At 46.2% G+C, this 16,119-nt stretch overlaps 1 protein-coding gene across 1 annotated transcript; it reads right to left on the bottom strand.

Moving 5' to 3' along the window:
• Positions 1-10,418: 10,418 nt before the first annotated feature.
• Positions 10,419-15,364, bottom strand: LOC121859634 (pneumococcal serine-rich repeat protein-like). The gene is made up of 8 exons (XM_042356567.1): positions 15,186-15,364; positions 13,708-14,263; positions 13,346-13,624; positions 12,047-12,703; positions 11,728-12,005; positions 11,197-11,579; positions 10,558-10,736; positions 10,419-10,508 (listed from the first exon to the last, which is right to left on the bottom strand). Exons 1-8 carry the CDS (start codon positions 15,362-15,364, stop codon positions 10,419-10,421), a joined length of 2,601 nt encoding a protein of 866 aa, XP_042212501.1.
• Positions 15,365-16,119: the final 755 nt, after the last annotated feature.

Raw genomic sequence — 16,119 nt, forward strand, 5'->3', positions numbered from 1 at the left:
GATGACTTTGCTAGTCTTCTAACTAACACTCCTTTGTATGAACTCAAGTACTTTATTTGCCTTGTTTCGAGCAAATACACATTGTTTACTTGGCGTAAGATTCCTACTTATCATTACCCCTAAATCTTTCTCGCAGTCGGATTTCTCAATAACGTCGTTGTTCATCTGGTATCTGGTTACCTTTTTTACATCTCCTACACTGAGTACTTTACATTTGTCCACATTGAATTTCACATGTCATTTTTCAGACCATTCGATTATTTTTTTAGATCTTCCTGTAGTTTTGCGGAATCCTCGTCAGATTTAATTACACGCCCTATTTTAGTGTCATCAGCAAATTTACTTATGGTGCTGTCTACGCCGATATCTATGTCGTTTATGTATATAACAAATAATAATGGTCCAATTACTGAACCTTGGGGAACTCCACTTGTGACGTTGCTCCAATCGGATTTGTGCAATTAATGCTCACTCGCTGTTTCCTGTCATGTAACCACGCCCTAATCAATTTTAGAATATCTCCTTTAATGCCATGAGCCTCCACTTTTCTTATTAGTCTTACGTGGGGGACTCTGTCAAAGGCTTTGCTAAAGTCGAGATATACCAGATAAGAATTGTGCCTCTCGTCCAATGATTCGAAAACAGATGAAAAGAATGTTAATAGACTAGTTGGGAATCATTGATCAACTTAATAATAATACAAAATAATAATAAACGGTTTATTAATAGAGTTGCAGCCGGTGGCTGAAAATATACAAACATACCTGTGATTTAGACATAATAATATACGTTCAATACATTTACAGGACATACATCAGGAGCTGTTTGTTATTTTAACAATAGATGGGATGGTACAATTATTATATCAATCAGTGCGGGCTCTTATGGGCTGAATTTTGTTGTAGTGGCAGACTGCACGAGGTGGGCGGGGCACTGCCGGTGGCAGTAGGTGGCACGAGGATGATGCAGTGGTCCACTGCCAAACCCTGTTAGTGCGTGGTGGTGGAGGTCACTGAGGGATTACATTTGTGCTTCTCCCGGTGATTTCGAATAGAGTTTGAAATAATTGCTTCCAGTAATTTGCCTACAATTGATGTTAGACTGATTTGACGGTAGTTAGAGGATAGTGATCTATCTCCCTTTATGAAAATCGGTATTACATGCCCTGTCCTCTAGGATTCTGGTGCGACACTCGTTTTTAAGGACATGTTAAACAACTTTGATAAAGGCATACTAAGCTCTTCCTTACATTCCTCTAATACTCTGGCAAATATCTCATAGGAACCTGGTGACTTATTAGGCTTTAGTTTGTCTATTTGCTTACCAACATCGTTACTAGTCACTACTATCTCGCTTAATTTATTTTCTTCACTATCTATGTATTGAGTCCTGTGTCTCGGGTATCATGTTTAAATTTCCGGTGGTGAAAACTGTTGACAAATAATTTTTCAGATTATTGCTCATTTCTCTGTCGTTATCAGTTAGCTCGCCGGTATCTGACTGTATTGGTCCAATCGTTTCTCGTGTTTTAGTTTGATACATTTTATAGAATCCCTTGGACAATCGAATAGTGAAGGACTGGGGAATCAGCCCACCAGCTCCAGGAACCTCAGATGAGAACACAACCAGAGTTGGGATCGAACAGCTGGGTGAAGTAACAACTGTGGTGAAGGCTGAATCGTGTCCCGCGTGCGGCGAGGCAGCAGCTACCTACCTTCACACCTCCATCTGCCCCCTAGTGCAAACGAGTGGGGGACAAGCAAACGAGTGGCGGACAACCATCCCGCTCGTTACAGACCTTGCAATATCTACAGTATATATATAAAACAAAGAAGTATTATCTGTGTTTTTGTGTGTTTGTGTGTCCGCACGAGAATCTCGGAAACTACTTTACCGATCTGTAGTGATGATGAATGGTATTTATGTAATGATGATGGATGGTGTTATATGTAGTGATGATGGATGATGATGTTATATGTAGTGATGATGGATGGTGTTATATGTAGTGATGATAGATGATGCTATATGTGGTGATGATGGATGATGTTATATGTAGTGATGATGGTAGGTGTTAATCGTAGTGGTGGTGGTGGTGGTAACGGTGGTAGTGACAGTGGTAGTGGTGGTGATGGTGATAGCGGCATGTTTGTGGTGATAGTGGTGGTGGTAGAAACTGGTTGATAGTATTGGTAATGATGGTGGTGGTAATGATGATGGTGGTAGTAGTGGTGGCAGTGATAATGGTGGTTGTAGTGAAGGTAGTGATGGTGGTGCTATATGTAGTGATGATGGATGGTGTTATATGTAGTGATGATGGGTGGTGTTATATGTAGTGATGATGGGTGGTGTTATATGTAGTGATGATTAGACAATAAAATAATAACAGTTTAATGCTAAAAAAATATACTTTGCTGTACCGTTGTATTGAAAAACATGGTGGAACTTACATACACAGTTAATGAACTATTGATGGAAGAAGAAGTTTTAGGGACTGAACAGTGAGACAATGTGGAGCCTACCTGAGGGTGGCGTCCTACCGTGGCCTAGCGGATGAGCCGCCCTGTAATTTCACTGTAACTTCTTCTGAAGACTCACACTTATTTAGGGAAGTTGCAGAAATTGTTCACAAACGAAAAACGTCTATCTTAGTTCACTTCTCTGAGATGGGTGGACGGATACACGTCGTTATATGTATATATACAGTATAATTACACTTGTATCTACAGAGAGGCTGGCCACTTGATCTGGGACTGAGAGCTGTGAGCTGAAAGCAGTGTTATAGTTATTAGTTCTGAGGTAGACTCAGAGTTAGATCTGCTAGGACTGAAAAGGTTTCTCAGTCAACTACTCAGTGGTAGATCAGTAATGTGTGGTGTCCTGCTACAGACAACCTAGCTCTTCCAGGGCAAACCTACCCCGGGGCTAACTAACAATGACGTCACAAAGGATGATGCATGGGTTCAAGCTTCTAGAAGCTTCTACCAGTAGGAAGGGTCGATATGAGTTAATTCTTTGGCATGAACACCTGAATCAGTGTCAGCAGCGTTACTGAAATAGCTGTCTGGAAAATGATCTCGTTGAGCCATGAATCATCCTTAATTGGCGTTGCAAATATCTAATTAATCTGACAAATAACTTACATCAAATACTTGGGAGTCTACAAATGATAAGCAATTCCTCTAGTTATCAAGTAAGAGGCATTAATTGAATAAGTAATGAGCTTCAAAGGTGATATCGTTATATTTAGACATCTCTGGTCGACACACTGTCGCCAGACCGTATACGTGACTAAAACAGCTGCGTTTGAGCAGGCTAAATATTTGCCTGCTTAATGCTTACTACATGCTTGCTATGACAATATCTTTGACCCTTGTGGGTCAATGTAAAATGCATAATGAAAACTTATTCATCCACAGTCGCGGTCTGACTACATAAGGTGCTCCTGTCCTCCCGATCGTCACACAAAGGCCACCTCAGTCTCCACCTACCCCTTCGCCGGCAAGTGTTGCCAGCGATGGGGGGGGGGGGAGGGCGGGACCGACGTAAGCGCCCCAGAAGAGGCGTCTCCTCTCTCATGGATACAGACATTTCTGATATGGATAGTCAGATAGTCATAGTGCATCCCACACCCTGCATGCAAGAGTCAGACCTCAGTGATAGTGACAGTAACAATAATGTTTCTATGGGAAACACTTGCCGGAGTGGCAACACCAATGCCAAGGGCAGCGAGTTTCCCCTTACCACCCTCCCCTCTGCCAACCAACTAAGTAAGCTTAATCTGCACTTCCCCAAGGACTCGTTGAAAACCGTCGAGGAACAGTTTAATTGGACAACAAAGTATTGGAGACAACACGGTCTCACCATTAAATTCCGGAAAGGTAAGAACCGTAACTTTATCAAGTGTCAGACACCTGAGGTCTAGGAAACACTTATTACTGTTGGATTTGACGGGGTTGTCCTCGTGCCTCCTTCTGCTGACGCAGCGGAATGTTGCCACATCCTAGTTAAACAGTTCCCCCTATACGCTGAAGTCGAAGATGCTCGTAACTTTAATACAAGTGTACTCAGTATACGTCAACACTACCGAGGGAAGCCCCAACAAGCGGCTGTCATAGTTAAATGGAAGGAGAGGGAGTGCCCAACCACTGTTGAGGCCCACCCAGTCCTCCCTCCACTGTATGCAGAACCCTATCACCCTGGGCCTGCTTTTTGTGTCATCTGCTCCCATTGGGGTCACACCTTCACCGCCTGCTGCCGACGTGATCGTCCCAGATGTCGCTTCTTTTCACGCAACCATCACTCCTCCGTCTGTGCCCAAAAAATCAAAGACCACTTCAATGGGGGTGGTTTGGGCTATGTTGTTGACCCCAGGTGTTGTAATTGTGGTGGCTGGCACAATGCTGACTCACGACAATGCCCCAAACGTCCGTCTGTCCCAGTAGAAAAGCCTCCCCGAAGGCTGCGTCAACCTCAACCTCCCCTCCCCCAGCCTACAGAGCCACATCCCTCTGCGTCACCTCCGTCTCCAGCAATGCCTTCTTCAACAACACCTAACTCAACTACTAATGGGCCTCCTCTCCGTCTACTTTGATGCTGTCAGGCCTTGTGCACTAACCGGTGCCCCCTCCCCACAACCCCCCTCCGGTGACACGACACAGATCACATCCCTCTTACACGAATTTACCAACCGTATTGAAATACTCTTAGATACACTCTGTACCGCCATCTTCAACCTACACAGACTACCCCTGCCTCCAGCTGCTACCCAGTCACCCCCCTCTTCCTGTTTGCCCCTCATGCTAACGGCATACTCCACCGCCGCCTGGCATCACTGCTGGCGTCCACGCTACCGAGCCTGCCCCGGTATGCCCGGCTGCCCCCGTCCACCCACCACGCGCTCATGGACCCGAGGACACCACCCCCGGCTCCCCATCCTCCACAGGCATACCGGCACCTGGGGCCCATCCACTCCAGTTCTGCACATCAATTGACCACCATGCGCACATGCTAGTGGACTACGTATCTATGTCAAGAAGGACGTCCCCTACCAACCTGTCGACGTCCCCCTTGAAGCCGACACTACCGACGTGCACTCCATCACAATCACACTAAAAGGTATGTCCCTCAATATTGTCGATGCCTATGGCCTGGCACTTGACATTATTAGGGACCTGCTACACTTTGCCACAAACAGATAAATTATACCGGAAATTTTCCCCCCACATACTCATCATTCTGTCACTTTATGTAACTTGCTGACAAAACCCACGATTCTTCATGCTTTTACGCCCTTAATGCATGAGTCATAAAGGCAAACATGAACTCTGCATGCTTCCCAGATGGGCGCTGTAAACGTTTCTGCGCTTCACCTTACACAGGATGTAAGGGGGTACCCAATAAACTATCCCTCTCGGGGGCAATCTAAAAAAATCTATTCTTCTTCATCCATAGTGTATAATACTCTTGTTGCTATACTGGTTACAAACTAAATTACTCTAAGCTGTTTACAACAAGTCCACACGTTTCATTTGGGAAAATTATCACGAGGACCTTTGAGAGCCAGAAATGAAAACTTTGAGCACCGAGGAAATATACCACCACTAGTGCCCCCCTCTCCCCTTCTGTGCTCATCTTCCCCTCCATTCCTCCTCCTAACTGTCCCCTTCTTCTCTCCTTCCTCCTTTCCAACAGCCCTCTCCCTCGCCCCTCCCTTTTCCTAACAGTCTCCTCCTTCCCTCACCCCCCCTCCCTCACAATAGCTGCTTCCTTCCCTCCCTTCTTCCCCCTAATAGCTCCCTCACTTCCTCTTCACAACAGCTCCTTCCTTCCAAAGCCTTCTCTCCTACAGTCCTTTAAGCAACTAAAAAGGGGACACTGGTTCAGTCTACTATAACAGGTACAGTAAGAAGTGGTCGCTGGTACAATCCATTACAACAGGTAGAGTAAGTAATGGATGCTGGTAAAGTCCATTATAACAGGTACAGTAAGTAGTGGACGCTGATACAGTCCACTGCATCAAGTACAGTAATTAATGGAAGCTGGTACAGTCCAGTACAACAAGTACAGTAACTAGTAGATGCTGGTATAGTCCATTATAACAGACAGATTAAGTATTTGATGCTGGTACAGTCTATTACAATCGGTTCAATAAGTAGTGGACGCTGGTACATTCCATTACGACCGGTACAGTAAGTAGTGGCCGCTGGTACAGACCATTACAACGCTGGTACAACACAGAGATTCGTTTGATCACAACTCAGGCTCGGGTGGACTGACAATGAGTTGGAGTTCTTTGATATGAACGCTGACAGCCCGAGGCAAAGTGATTATGTAAAACGCTGGGAAATTGGTCATGAAAGAGAATGATTTTAACTCGTTTCACTGCCTGTACTAGTATGAGAAACACACAGGAATAGTTTCACTGCCTGTATCTTTATGAGAAGCACACAGGAATAGTTTCACTGCCAGTACTTGTATGAGAAACACACAGGAATAGTTTCACTGCCTGTGTCTTTATGAAAAGCACACAGGAATAATTTCACTGCCTGTACCTGTATGAGAAGCACACTGGAATAGTTTCACTACCTGCATCTTAATGAGAAGCACACTGGAATAGTTTCACTGCCTGTACCTGTATGAGAAACACACAGTATTAATGGAACAGCTCTCGACGCTACACCATCATGGCAGAAACAACACTACAGACAGTTATGTGGTAATATATACTGTGAAAGAAATTATAGGATAATGACAATGAAGGTAAAGGTAAATGGGATACGACGACTGTAAGACAGAGTAAAGCACACACACACACACACACACTGGACGCTATTACTACTAATATATACAGTATAACTTACACAAAGGAAACCCACCACCACAAAATTTACACCCGGCGAAGCTAGGATCATAGACTGCTTTACATGCATTCCATTCCAGAAGTCAGTGGTCTCCATAGGGGATTATTTCTGAGTCTCCCCATTGCTTCTTCAGTGTGTTGTTGGCTGCGGCAGCGGCAGAGGAAGGAGAAGGACGAGGACTGGCGGAAGAAGGAGTAGAGAAGGAGGAATGAGGATTGGTAAAGGGGGAAGATGAGAGGGGAGTGAGGACTGCCAAAAAGAACAAGACAAAACAACTCACACAACCACACACATAATACCTACACCAAACATAATAACTATACCACACACAACACCAAACACAACACCTATACAACACACAAACAACACCAAACACAACACCCTCACTACACATAACACTACACACAACACCTGTACCCCACACATACAACACCAAACACAACACCTACTGTATACTGTACCATACACACAGTACCAAACACAACACCTATACCAAACACACAACACCACACACAAAACTAATATCACACACACACCACACCACACCACACACAACACTACACACAACACCACACACTGCACCTATACTGCAGACATCACATGAATGCTTAGACCCAGCTTGGAGTAGGACGTGCCCCCAAGTGCTCCCGTTAGTGACCAAAGAAAATGGCCGCCTTGGATCGTTGTGTCTTGGGGGAAGAGGAGCGGAGTGTGAGGAAGGACGACCTCCTGGCCACTCTGTTAAGTCAGCTGGGGCAGTTGAGGAGTGAGATTGACGCTCTAAAGGGGGAAAATGAAGCCCTCAGGACTGAACTCCTTCAGGTAGGAGTCCTGCCTAGCAGGACACCTGCGAAGGAGTAGCAGGCGTGGAGAGTGGTTGTCTCCAAGTGGACTAGGGTCAGACTCAGGAAAGCTGACCAGGGTGTGGAGTGCAGTAACCCCTACCAGGTGTTGGAGGAAGCTGGCGGGAAAGAGAAGAGGCAGGACGGTGTGGTGCAAGGAGAGGAAAGGGCAGTTGTACAAACCCTGCCCAGAGGTAAGGTCATGGTAGTTGGGGACAGCCAGGTGAGGTTTTTAGATAGGACTTTTTGTAAGAGATAGGAAACGTAGGACTAGGGTGTGTTTTCCTGGGGCTGGGATAGGGCATGTAGCCGAGAGGTTAGACAGGGTTCTGTCAGGGGAGGGTACCAATCCAGTAGTGTGTCTTAGTGTGGGAGGAAACGACATAGGAAAGGGTAGGAGTGAGGAACTTTTCAAGAGGTATAGGGAGGCGCTGGGGAAGATTAGGGATAGGGGAGGGATCCCGATAGTATGTGGTGTCTTGCCTAGAAGAGGGGTTGGTCGTGAATGGCTGTCCAGGGCAATTGCTATAAATTGCGGACTGGAAAAACATTGTGCAAACAATGGTTGGGCATTCATTGATAACTGGCAACCATTCTATCGCAACGACTACCTGTACACTTGTCTCGTGCGGGGGTAAAGACGTTGTCTGCATCCCTGGAGCGTGAATTTGTCACTCCAAAGGGGGGGGGGGCTTCGCCAGTAGAGAGAGGTCGGGGTAAGTGGGAGTCAAAAAACAAGCAGGTCCTGGGAATTAAAATTGGTTACTCAGGACAAGGGGTAAAACAGGACCAGGAAAGGGTAGGTTTAAATGTACACTATACAAACAGTAGGAGCGTTAGAAATAAAATAGACTTGCTGAGAGCGGTTGTATGTACCGAGAATGTAGACGTCATAGCAATTACCGAAACTTGGATGAATCTGGCGAACAAAATAATTTTTTATCAGAGTACCACGTAGAAGGGTACAACCTTTTTCACAAGGACAGGGAAGGTAGGAAGGGGGGAGGGGTCGCACTCTTCGTCAGGGATACATTAAAATGTTGTATTAATAATTCAATAAAGGGTGAAATAGGAACCGAGTCTGTATGGGTAGAAATCACGGAAAGAAGAGAAAAACAAATTATGGGAGTGATTTACAGGCCCCCAAGTGTTGGGAAAGAAGCAGCTCAGCCCGGTTTTAACTGTGGTTGACTCTATGATTGTGACTGTGACTGTGGTTGTAACTGTGTCTATGGTTGTGACTGTGGCTGTGTCTGTGGCTGTGACTGTGTCTATGGTTGTGACTGTGACTTTCTCTATGGTTGTGGATATGACTGTGCTTGATTCTATGATTGTGATTGTGACTGTGGTTGTAGCTGCGTCTATGGTTGTGACTGTGGCTGTGTCTGTGGCTGTCACTGTGTCTATGGTTGTGACTGTGACTTTGTCTATGGTTGTGGATATGACTGTGGTTGACTCTATGATTGTGACTGTGACTGTGGTTGTAACTGTGTCTATGCTTGTGACTGTGGCTGTGGCTGTGACTGTGACTGTGGTTGTTACAGGATTTGTGGTTGTGACTGTGTCTTTGGTTGTAACTGTGGCTGTGACTAGGTCTATGGTTGTGGCTGTGAACGTGTCTATGATTGTGACTGTGACTGTGCCTATAGCTGTGACTGTGTCTATGGTTGAGGAAGTAACTGTGGTTTTAAGTGTGGTTGACTCTATGATTGTGACTGTGACTGTGGTTGTAACTACATCTATGGTTGTGACTGTGGCTGTGTCTGTGGCTGTGACTGAATCTGTGGTTATGACTGTGACTTTGACTATGGTTGTGGATATGACTGTGGTTGACTCTATGATTGTGACTGTGACTGTGGTTGTAACTACATCTATGGTTGTGACTGTGGCTGTGTCTATGATTGTGACGGTGACTGTGGTTGGAACTGTGTCAATGGTTGTGACTCTGGCTGTGGCTTTGGCTGTGGCTGAGGGTGTGACTGTGGTTGTAACTATGTCTGTGGTTGTGACTGTATCTTTGGTTGTAACTGTGGCTGATGGTTTTGACTGTGGCTGTGGCTGTGTCTATGGTTGTAGCTGTGATTGTGGTTGTAACTGTGTCTATGGTTGTGATTCTGGCTCTGGCTGGGGCTGTGAGTGTGACTGTGGTTGTAATTGTATCTAAGGTTGTGACTCTGGCTGTGGCTGTGACTGGGTCTGTGGTTGTAGCTGTGTCTATGGTTGTGACTGTATCTTTGGTTGTAACTGTGACTGTGGTTTTGACTGTGGCTGTGGCTGTGTCTATGGTTGTGCCTGTATCTTTGGTTGTAACTGTGACTGTGGTTTTGACTGTGGCTGTGGCTGTGTCTATGGTTGTAACTGTGACTGTGGCTTATTCTATCGTTGTGACTGTGGCTGTGTCTATGATTGTGACTGTGACTGTGGTTGTAACTGTGTCTATGGTTGTGACTGTGGCTGTGTCTGTGGCTGTGACTGTGGTTCTAACTGTGTCTATGGTTGTGACTGTGGCTGTGGCTGTGGTTGTATCTGTGGCTGTAACTGTGTCCGTGGATGTGACTGTGACTGCGACTGTGACTGTGGTTGTAACTGTCTCTGGCTGTGACTGTGGCTGTGGTTGTGGTTCTATCTGTGGCTGTGGCTGGGGCTGTGACTGTCACTCTGGCTGTGGCTGTGACTTTGGCTGTGTCTGTGACTGTGTCTTTGAATGTGGCTGTAACTATGTCTGTGGCTGTGTTTGTGGATGTGGTTGTATCTGAGGCTGTAACTGTGACCGTGGATGTGAGTGTGACTGTGATTGTGTCTGTGGCTGTGAATATGTCTATGGTTGTGTCTATGGTTGTAACTGTGGCTATGACTGTGGCTGTGGCTGTGGCTGTGTCTATGGTTGTGTCTATGATTGTGACTGTGGCTGTGGCTGTGACTGTGACTGTGTCTAAGGTTGTGTCTATGGCTGTGACTGTGGCTGTGGCTTGGTCTTTGGTTTTAAGTGTGGCTGTGCTTGTGTCTGTGGCTGCGACTGTGACTGTGGCTGTGGCTGTGAATATGTCTTATGGTTGTGTCTATGGTTGTAACTGTGGCTATGACTGTGGCTGTGGCTGTGGCTGTGTCTATGGTTGTGTCTATGATTGTGACTGTGGCTGTGGCTGTGACTGTGACTGTGTCTAAGGTTGTGTCTATGGTTGTGACTGTGGCTGTGGCTGTGACTGTGACTGTTGTCTAAGGTTGTGTCTATGGTTGTGGCTGTGGCTGTGACTGTGTCTGTGGCCATTAGCTGTGGCTGTGTTTATGGTTGTGTCTATGGTTGTAACTGTGGCTGTGGCTGTGTCGATGGTTGTGTCTATGGTTGTAACTGTGGCTGTGACTGTGACTGTGACTGTGTCTGTGGCCCGTGGCTGTGGCTGTGTTTATGGTTGTGTCTATGGTTTGTAACTTCACAGCAGCTGTGGCTGTGTCGATGGTTGTGTCTATAGTTTGTGACTGTGGCTATGGCTGACTGTGACTGTGTCTGTGGCCGTGGCTGTGGCTGTGTTTATGGTTGTGTCTATAGTTTGTGTCTATGGTTTGTAACTGTGGCTGTGAAACAGTGTCGATGGATTTGTGTCTATGGTTGTAACTGTGAAACGTGACTGTAACAATGGCTGTGGCTGTGGCTGTGTCCATGGTTGTGTCTATGTTTATAACTGTGGCTGTGGCTGTGGCAGTGTCCATGGTTGTGTCTATGGTTATAACTGTGGCTGTGGCTGGGACTGTGGCTGTGGCTGTGTGTCTATGGTTGGAACTGTAGCTGTGACTGTGGCTGTCCTTTGTGGCTGTTTCTATGGTTGTGTCTATGGTTGTAACTTCTTGACGGTGGCTGTAGCTGTAGCTGTGGCTGTGGCTGTGTCTATGGTTTGTAACTGTTTCTGTGACTGTGGCTGTGGCTGTTGCTGTGTCTATGGTTGTGTCTATGGTTGTGTCTGTGGCTGTGGCTGTGGCTGTGGCTGTGGCTGTGACTGTGGCTGTGGCTGTGTCTATGTGGTTGTAACTGTGGCTGTGGCTGTAGCCCGTAACTGTGTCTATGGTTGTGTCCTATTGTTGTAACTGTGGCTGTGGCTGTGGCTGTTGCTGTGACTGAGACTGTGGCTGTGGTTGTGTCTATGGTTGTGGCTGTGGCTGTGGCTGTGGCTGTGACTGAGACTGTGGCTGTGGTTGTGTCTATGGTTGTGGCTGTGGCTGTGGCTGTGGCTGTGTCTATGGTTGTGTCTATAGTTTGTAACTGTGGCTGTAACTGTGGCTGTGGTTGTAGCTGTGGCTGTGGCTGTGGCTGTGTATATGGTTGTGTCTGGTTGTAACTGTGGCTGTGACTGTGGCTGTGGTTGTGGCTGTAACTGTGACTTTGTCTATTGCTGTGGCTGTGTCTGTGGCTGTGGCTGTGACTGTGACTCTGTCTGTGGCTGTGACTATGGTTGTAACTGTGACTTTGGCTGTAACTGTGACTGTGTCTATTGATGTGGCTGTAACTGTAGCTGTGACTGTGGCTGTGGCTGTGGCTGTGTCTATGGTTGTGTCTATGGTTATAACTGTGGCTGTGGCTGGGACTGTGGCTGTGGCTGTGTCTATGGTTGTAACTGTAGCTGTGACTGTGGCTGTGACTATGGTTTTAACTGTGACTGTGGCTGTAACTGTGACTTTGTCTATTGCTGTGGCTGTGTCTGTGGATGTGGCTGTGACTGTGACTCTGTCTGTGGCTGTGTCTATGGTTGTAACTGTGACTTTGGCTGTAACTGTGACTGTGTCTATTGATGTGGCTGTGGCTGTAGCTGTGTCTGTGGTTGTAACTGTGGCTGTGTCTATGGTTGTGACTGTGGCTGTGACCTGTGGCTGTAACTGGCTGTGGTTGTGGCTGTGGCTGAGCTGTAACTGTGACTGTGGCAGTGGCTGTGACTGTGGCTGTAGCAGCTGTAATGTGGCTGAGGCTGTGGCTGACTGTGGCTGTAGCTCTGGCTGTGGCTGTGACTGTGTCTATGGTTGTGTCTATGGTTGTGTCTATGGTTGTAACTGTGGCTGTAGCTGTGTCTATGGTTGTATCTATGTGGTTGCTTAACTGTGGCTGTGACTGTGTCTGTGGCTATGGCTGTGGCTGTGGCTGTGGCTGTGTCTATGGATTATGTCTATGGTTGTAACTTTGTGGCTGTGGCTGTGGCTGTGGCTGTGTCTATGGTTGTCTCCATTGCTGTGGCTGTGTCTGGCTGTGTCTGTGGCTGTGACTGTGGCTGTGTCTATTGCTGTGTCTATTACTGTGGCTTTGTCTGTGGCTGTGTCTATGGTTGTGTCTATGGTTGTAACTGTGACATGGCCTGGCTGTGACTAGCATCTATTGCTGTGTGGCTGTGTGTCTGTGGCTGTGTCTGTGGCTGTGACTGTGGCTGTGTCTATTGCTGTGTCTATTGCTGTGCTTGGCTGTGTGTCTGTGTAGCTGTGTCTATGGTTGTGTCTATGGTTTGTAACTGTGACTGTGGCTGTAACTGTGACTGTATCTATTGCTGTGGCTGTGTCTGTGGCTGTGTCTATGGTTGTGTCTATATGGTTGTAACTGTGTAGCTGTGACTGTGGTTGTCACTGTGTGGCTGTGTCTGTGGCTGTGTCTATATGAAAAGTTTGTACAACTGTGGCTGTGACTTTGGTTGTAGCTGTGACTGTGGCTGTGTCTGTGACTGTGACTGTAGCTGTGACTGTCACTGTGATGACTGTGACTGTGGCTGTAGCTTTGTGACTGTATCTATTGCTGTGGCTGTGTCTGTGGCTGTGTCTGGCTGTAACTATGACTGTGACTGTGGCTGTGGCTGTGACTGTGACTGTGTCTGTGGCTGTGTCTATGGTTGTAACTGTGACTGTGGCTGTAACTGTGACTTTGTCTATTGCTGTGGCTGCGTCTGTGGCTGGCTGTGTCTATATGGTTGTAACTGTGGCTGTGGCTGTATCTGTGGCTGTGTGTCTGTGGTTGAAACTGTGGCTGTGGCTGTGACTGTGGCTGTGGCTGTGGATGTATCTGTGGCTGTGTCTCTGGTTGTTTCTGTGGCTGTGGCTGTATCTGTGGCTGTGGCTGTGTGGATTTGAAACTGTGGCTGTGGTTGTGGCTGTGGCTGTGTTTGTAACTGGGCTGTGTCTATGGGTGTGACTGTAGCTGTGGCTGTATCTGTGGCTGTGGCTGGTTGGGAAACTGTGTGGCTGTATCTGTGGCTGTGGCTGTGGTTGGAAACTGTGGCTGTGGTTGTGGCTTTGGCTCTTGTTGTAACTGGGCTGTGTCTATGGGGTGTGACTGTGGCTGTGGCTGTATCTGTGGCTGTGGCTGTGGTTGGAAACTGTGGCTGTGGTTGTGGCTGTGTGGCTGTGTTTGTAACTGTGGCTGTGGCTATGGCTGACTGTGGCTGTAACTGTGGCTGTGACTGTGGCTGTGACTGTGGCTGCGACTCTGACTGTGTGGTGGCTGTGGATGTAACTGTGACTGTGTCTATGGTTGTGACTGTGGCTGTGGCTGTAACTGTGGCTGTGACTGTGGCTGTGACTGTGACTGTGTGATGGCTGTAGATGTAACTGTGACTGTGTCTATGGTTGTGTCTGTGGCTGTGGCTGTGGCTGTAACTGTGGCTGTGACTGTGACTGTGACTGTGGCCGTGACTGTGATTGTGTGATGGCTGTGGATGTAACTGTGACTGTGTCTATGGTTGTTACTGTGACTGTGTCTATGGTTGTGACTGTGTCTATAGTTGTGACTGTGGCTATAGTTGTGACTGTGGCTATGGTTGTGACTGTGTCTGTGGTTGTGACTCTGTCTATGGTTGTGACTGTGACTGTGTCTATGGTTGTGACTGTGGCTGTGGCGTTTTCTCGTGAGAGCTACACAGCCAGAAGTGGTTAGTGAAATGTGTGGTGGGCCAAGATTGTTAACCTGTATTTGCAGATCTACTGACTTTACAGTACTGGTCGCTTCTATAACAAGCAATTAGTGGCCCTGCAACACTGCTTGGTTCCATAGCAAACAAATAGTAGCTCTATAACTCTGGTCGGTTCTATAATAAGCAATTAGTGGTTATACAGCACTGGTCTATACTTTGATTGATTGATTGATTGATTGAGTTGGTCGAGGACACTGGTCGGTTATGTACCCAACAAGTAATGGCTCTACACCATTATTTGGTTCTTTAATGAACAAGTTTTGGTTCTAAAGCACAATTTTGAGTCTGTGTAACCATACATAACACTTTGGTCTGCTTAGTGATTTTTTCAGTCCTTTCTGGAGGATGTGATGTACCTCTTCTGTTTGCAAACAGAAATTAATGCGTCTAAGCTTGGTGTGAACAGCTAAGCACTGTCATCTTCTTTACTGTTATTATGTGGTGTCAGACCTAGGGAGTCTCTTCTTCATGTTTATCTTATATCATATGAAGTTGTCGGTCGTCTCTAAGGTTTCTGCTATCCCGTATGCAATAATATAGTAACTTACTTTTTTCGGCGAGCTTTGTAACTATATTCATCAGCACGTTTACCAATATATTTGTCCTCCTCCCCAGAAAAGTGTCGACTGTGTGGATGTCTTACAGTTGGTGGGAACGATGTACTATATTTGTGCACTAAACGTGTTTGCCACACTGCCTCTCGCTGAGGAGTTGGTTGTTCCTCCATGATGCAAACCCTATGGTGGTTGCCACAGTCTTATAGTTGCAGTGACACAGGTGAGACGATTAGGTCTGCAGTTACTAATTATTTTTCATTACATTTCTTGGATAGATCTGTTAGCTTAACGGTTCTCTAGTCTTCCACTGATATACCTGCTCTGGATGACGTGTTGGAGTTCAATCTCTTATGTCTTTTAGCTGTCTTGGAGTGTTGTGTTTGGACGTGAGAACTGTCCTTGATTTTCTCCAATTTCAGTATGACCTAATCTTATAATATGATGAATTGGTTTAATGTTCTTAAATTTTCTCTAAAGTAGTGTTGAAACTTCTGACTCAGATTCTATCATAAACACACCTGAAAATATAAGACATCCTCCTTTTCTTGGAGTGTTTCTGTCATTATTACAGCCGCCATGATAGTATTACTGTTCAACTAAATATCCCTAAACTTTACATTTCTGACGGTGTTTGTCGCTGCATCATTAAGTATGACTTTCTCCCCGTTTTTTTTTTCTGAAATTTCCTTGTTATCTTCTAAACTTCGTTCTATTTTCCCGTGTATTGTTTACATTTCTTACACTTAGCTGTTGTTGTTTACGTGTTATCGACGCATACTCAACTGATCCATCTGGTCTATATCGATCTCATTCCTCACTAAATCTTAATCAGCAGTTGTCAAAGAACTTGTTTAGTTCTTTTTCTCGTGGTTGTACCGTAGTGATCACTCTCGCCCAAGGTGTTTCTTTTCTTCCCACCTTATTC

This window comes from Homarus americanus, unplaced genomic scaffold (assembly GCF_018991925.1).
Source record: "Homarus americanus isolate GMGI-L3 unplaced genomic scaffold, GMGI_Hamer_2.0 scaffold7626, whole genome shotgun sequence".
Taxonomy (NCBI): Eukaryota; Metazoa; Arthropoda; class Malacostraca; order Decapoda; family Nephropidae; genus Homarus; species Homarus americanus.

Bases quoted from the DNA above. Each gene is read 5' to 3' on its own strand.
- LOC121859634 (XM_042356567.1), bottom strand. From the start codon at position 15,364: ATGGAGGAACAACCAACTCCTCAGCGAGAGGCAGTGTGGCAAACACGT. The intron at 10,737-11,196 runs GTCAGCCATAGC...ACATATTCACAG, and splicing joins CGGCCACAGACACAGTCACA to CCACAGCCACAGTCACAGTC. The intron at 10,509-10,557 runs GTCATAGCCACA...ACATATTCACAG, and splicing joins CAGCCACAGCCACAGCCACA to CCACAGACACAATCACAGTC.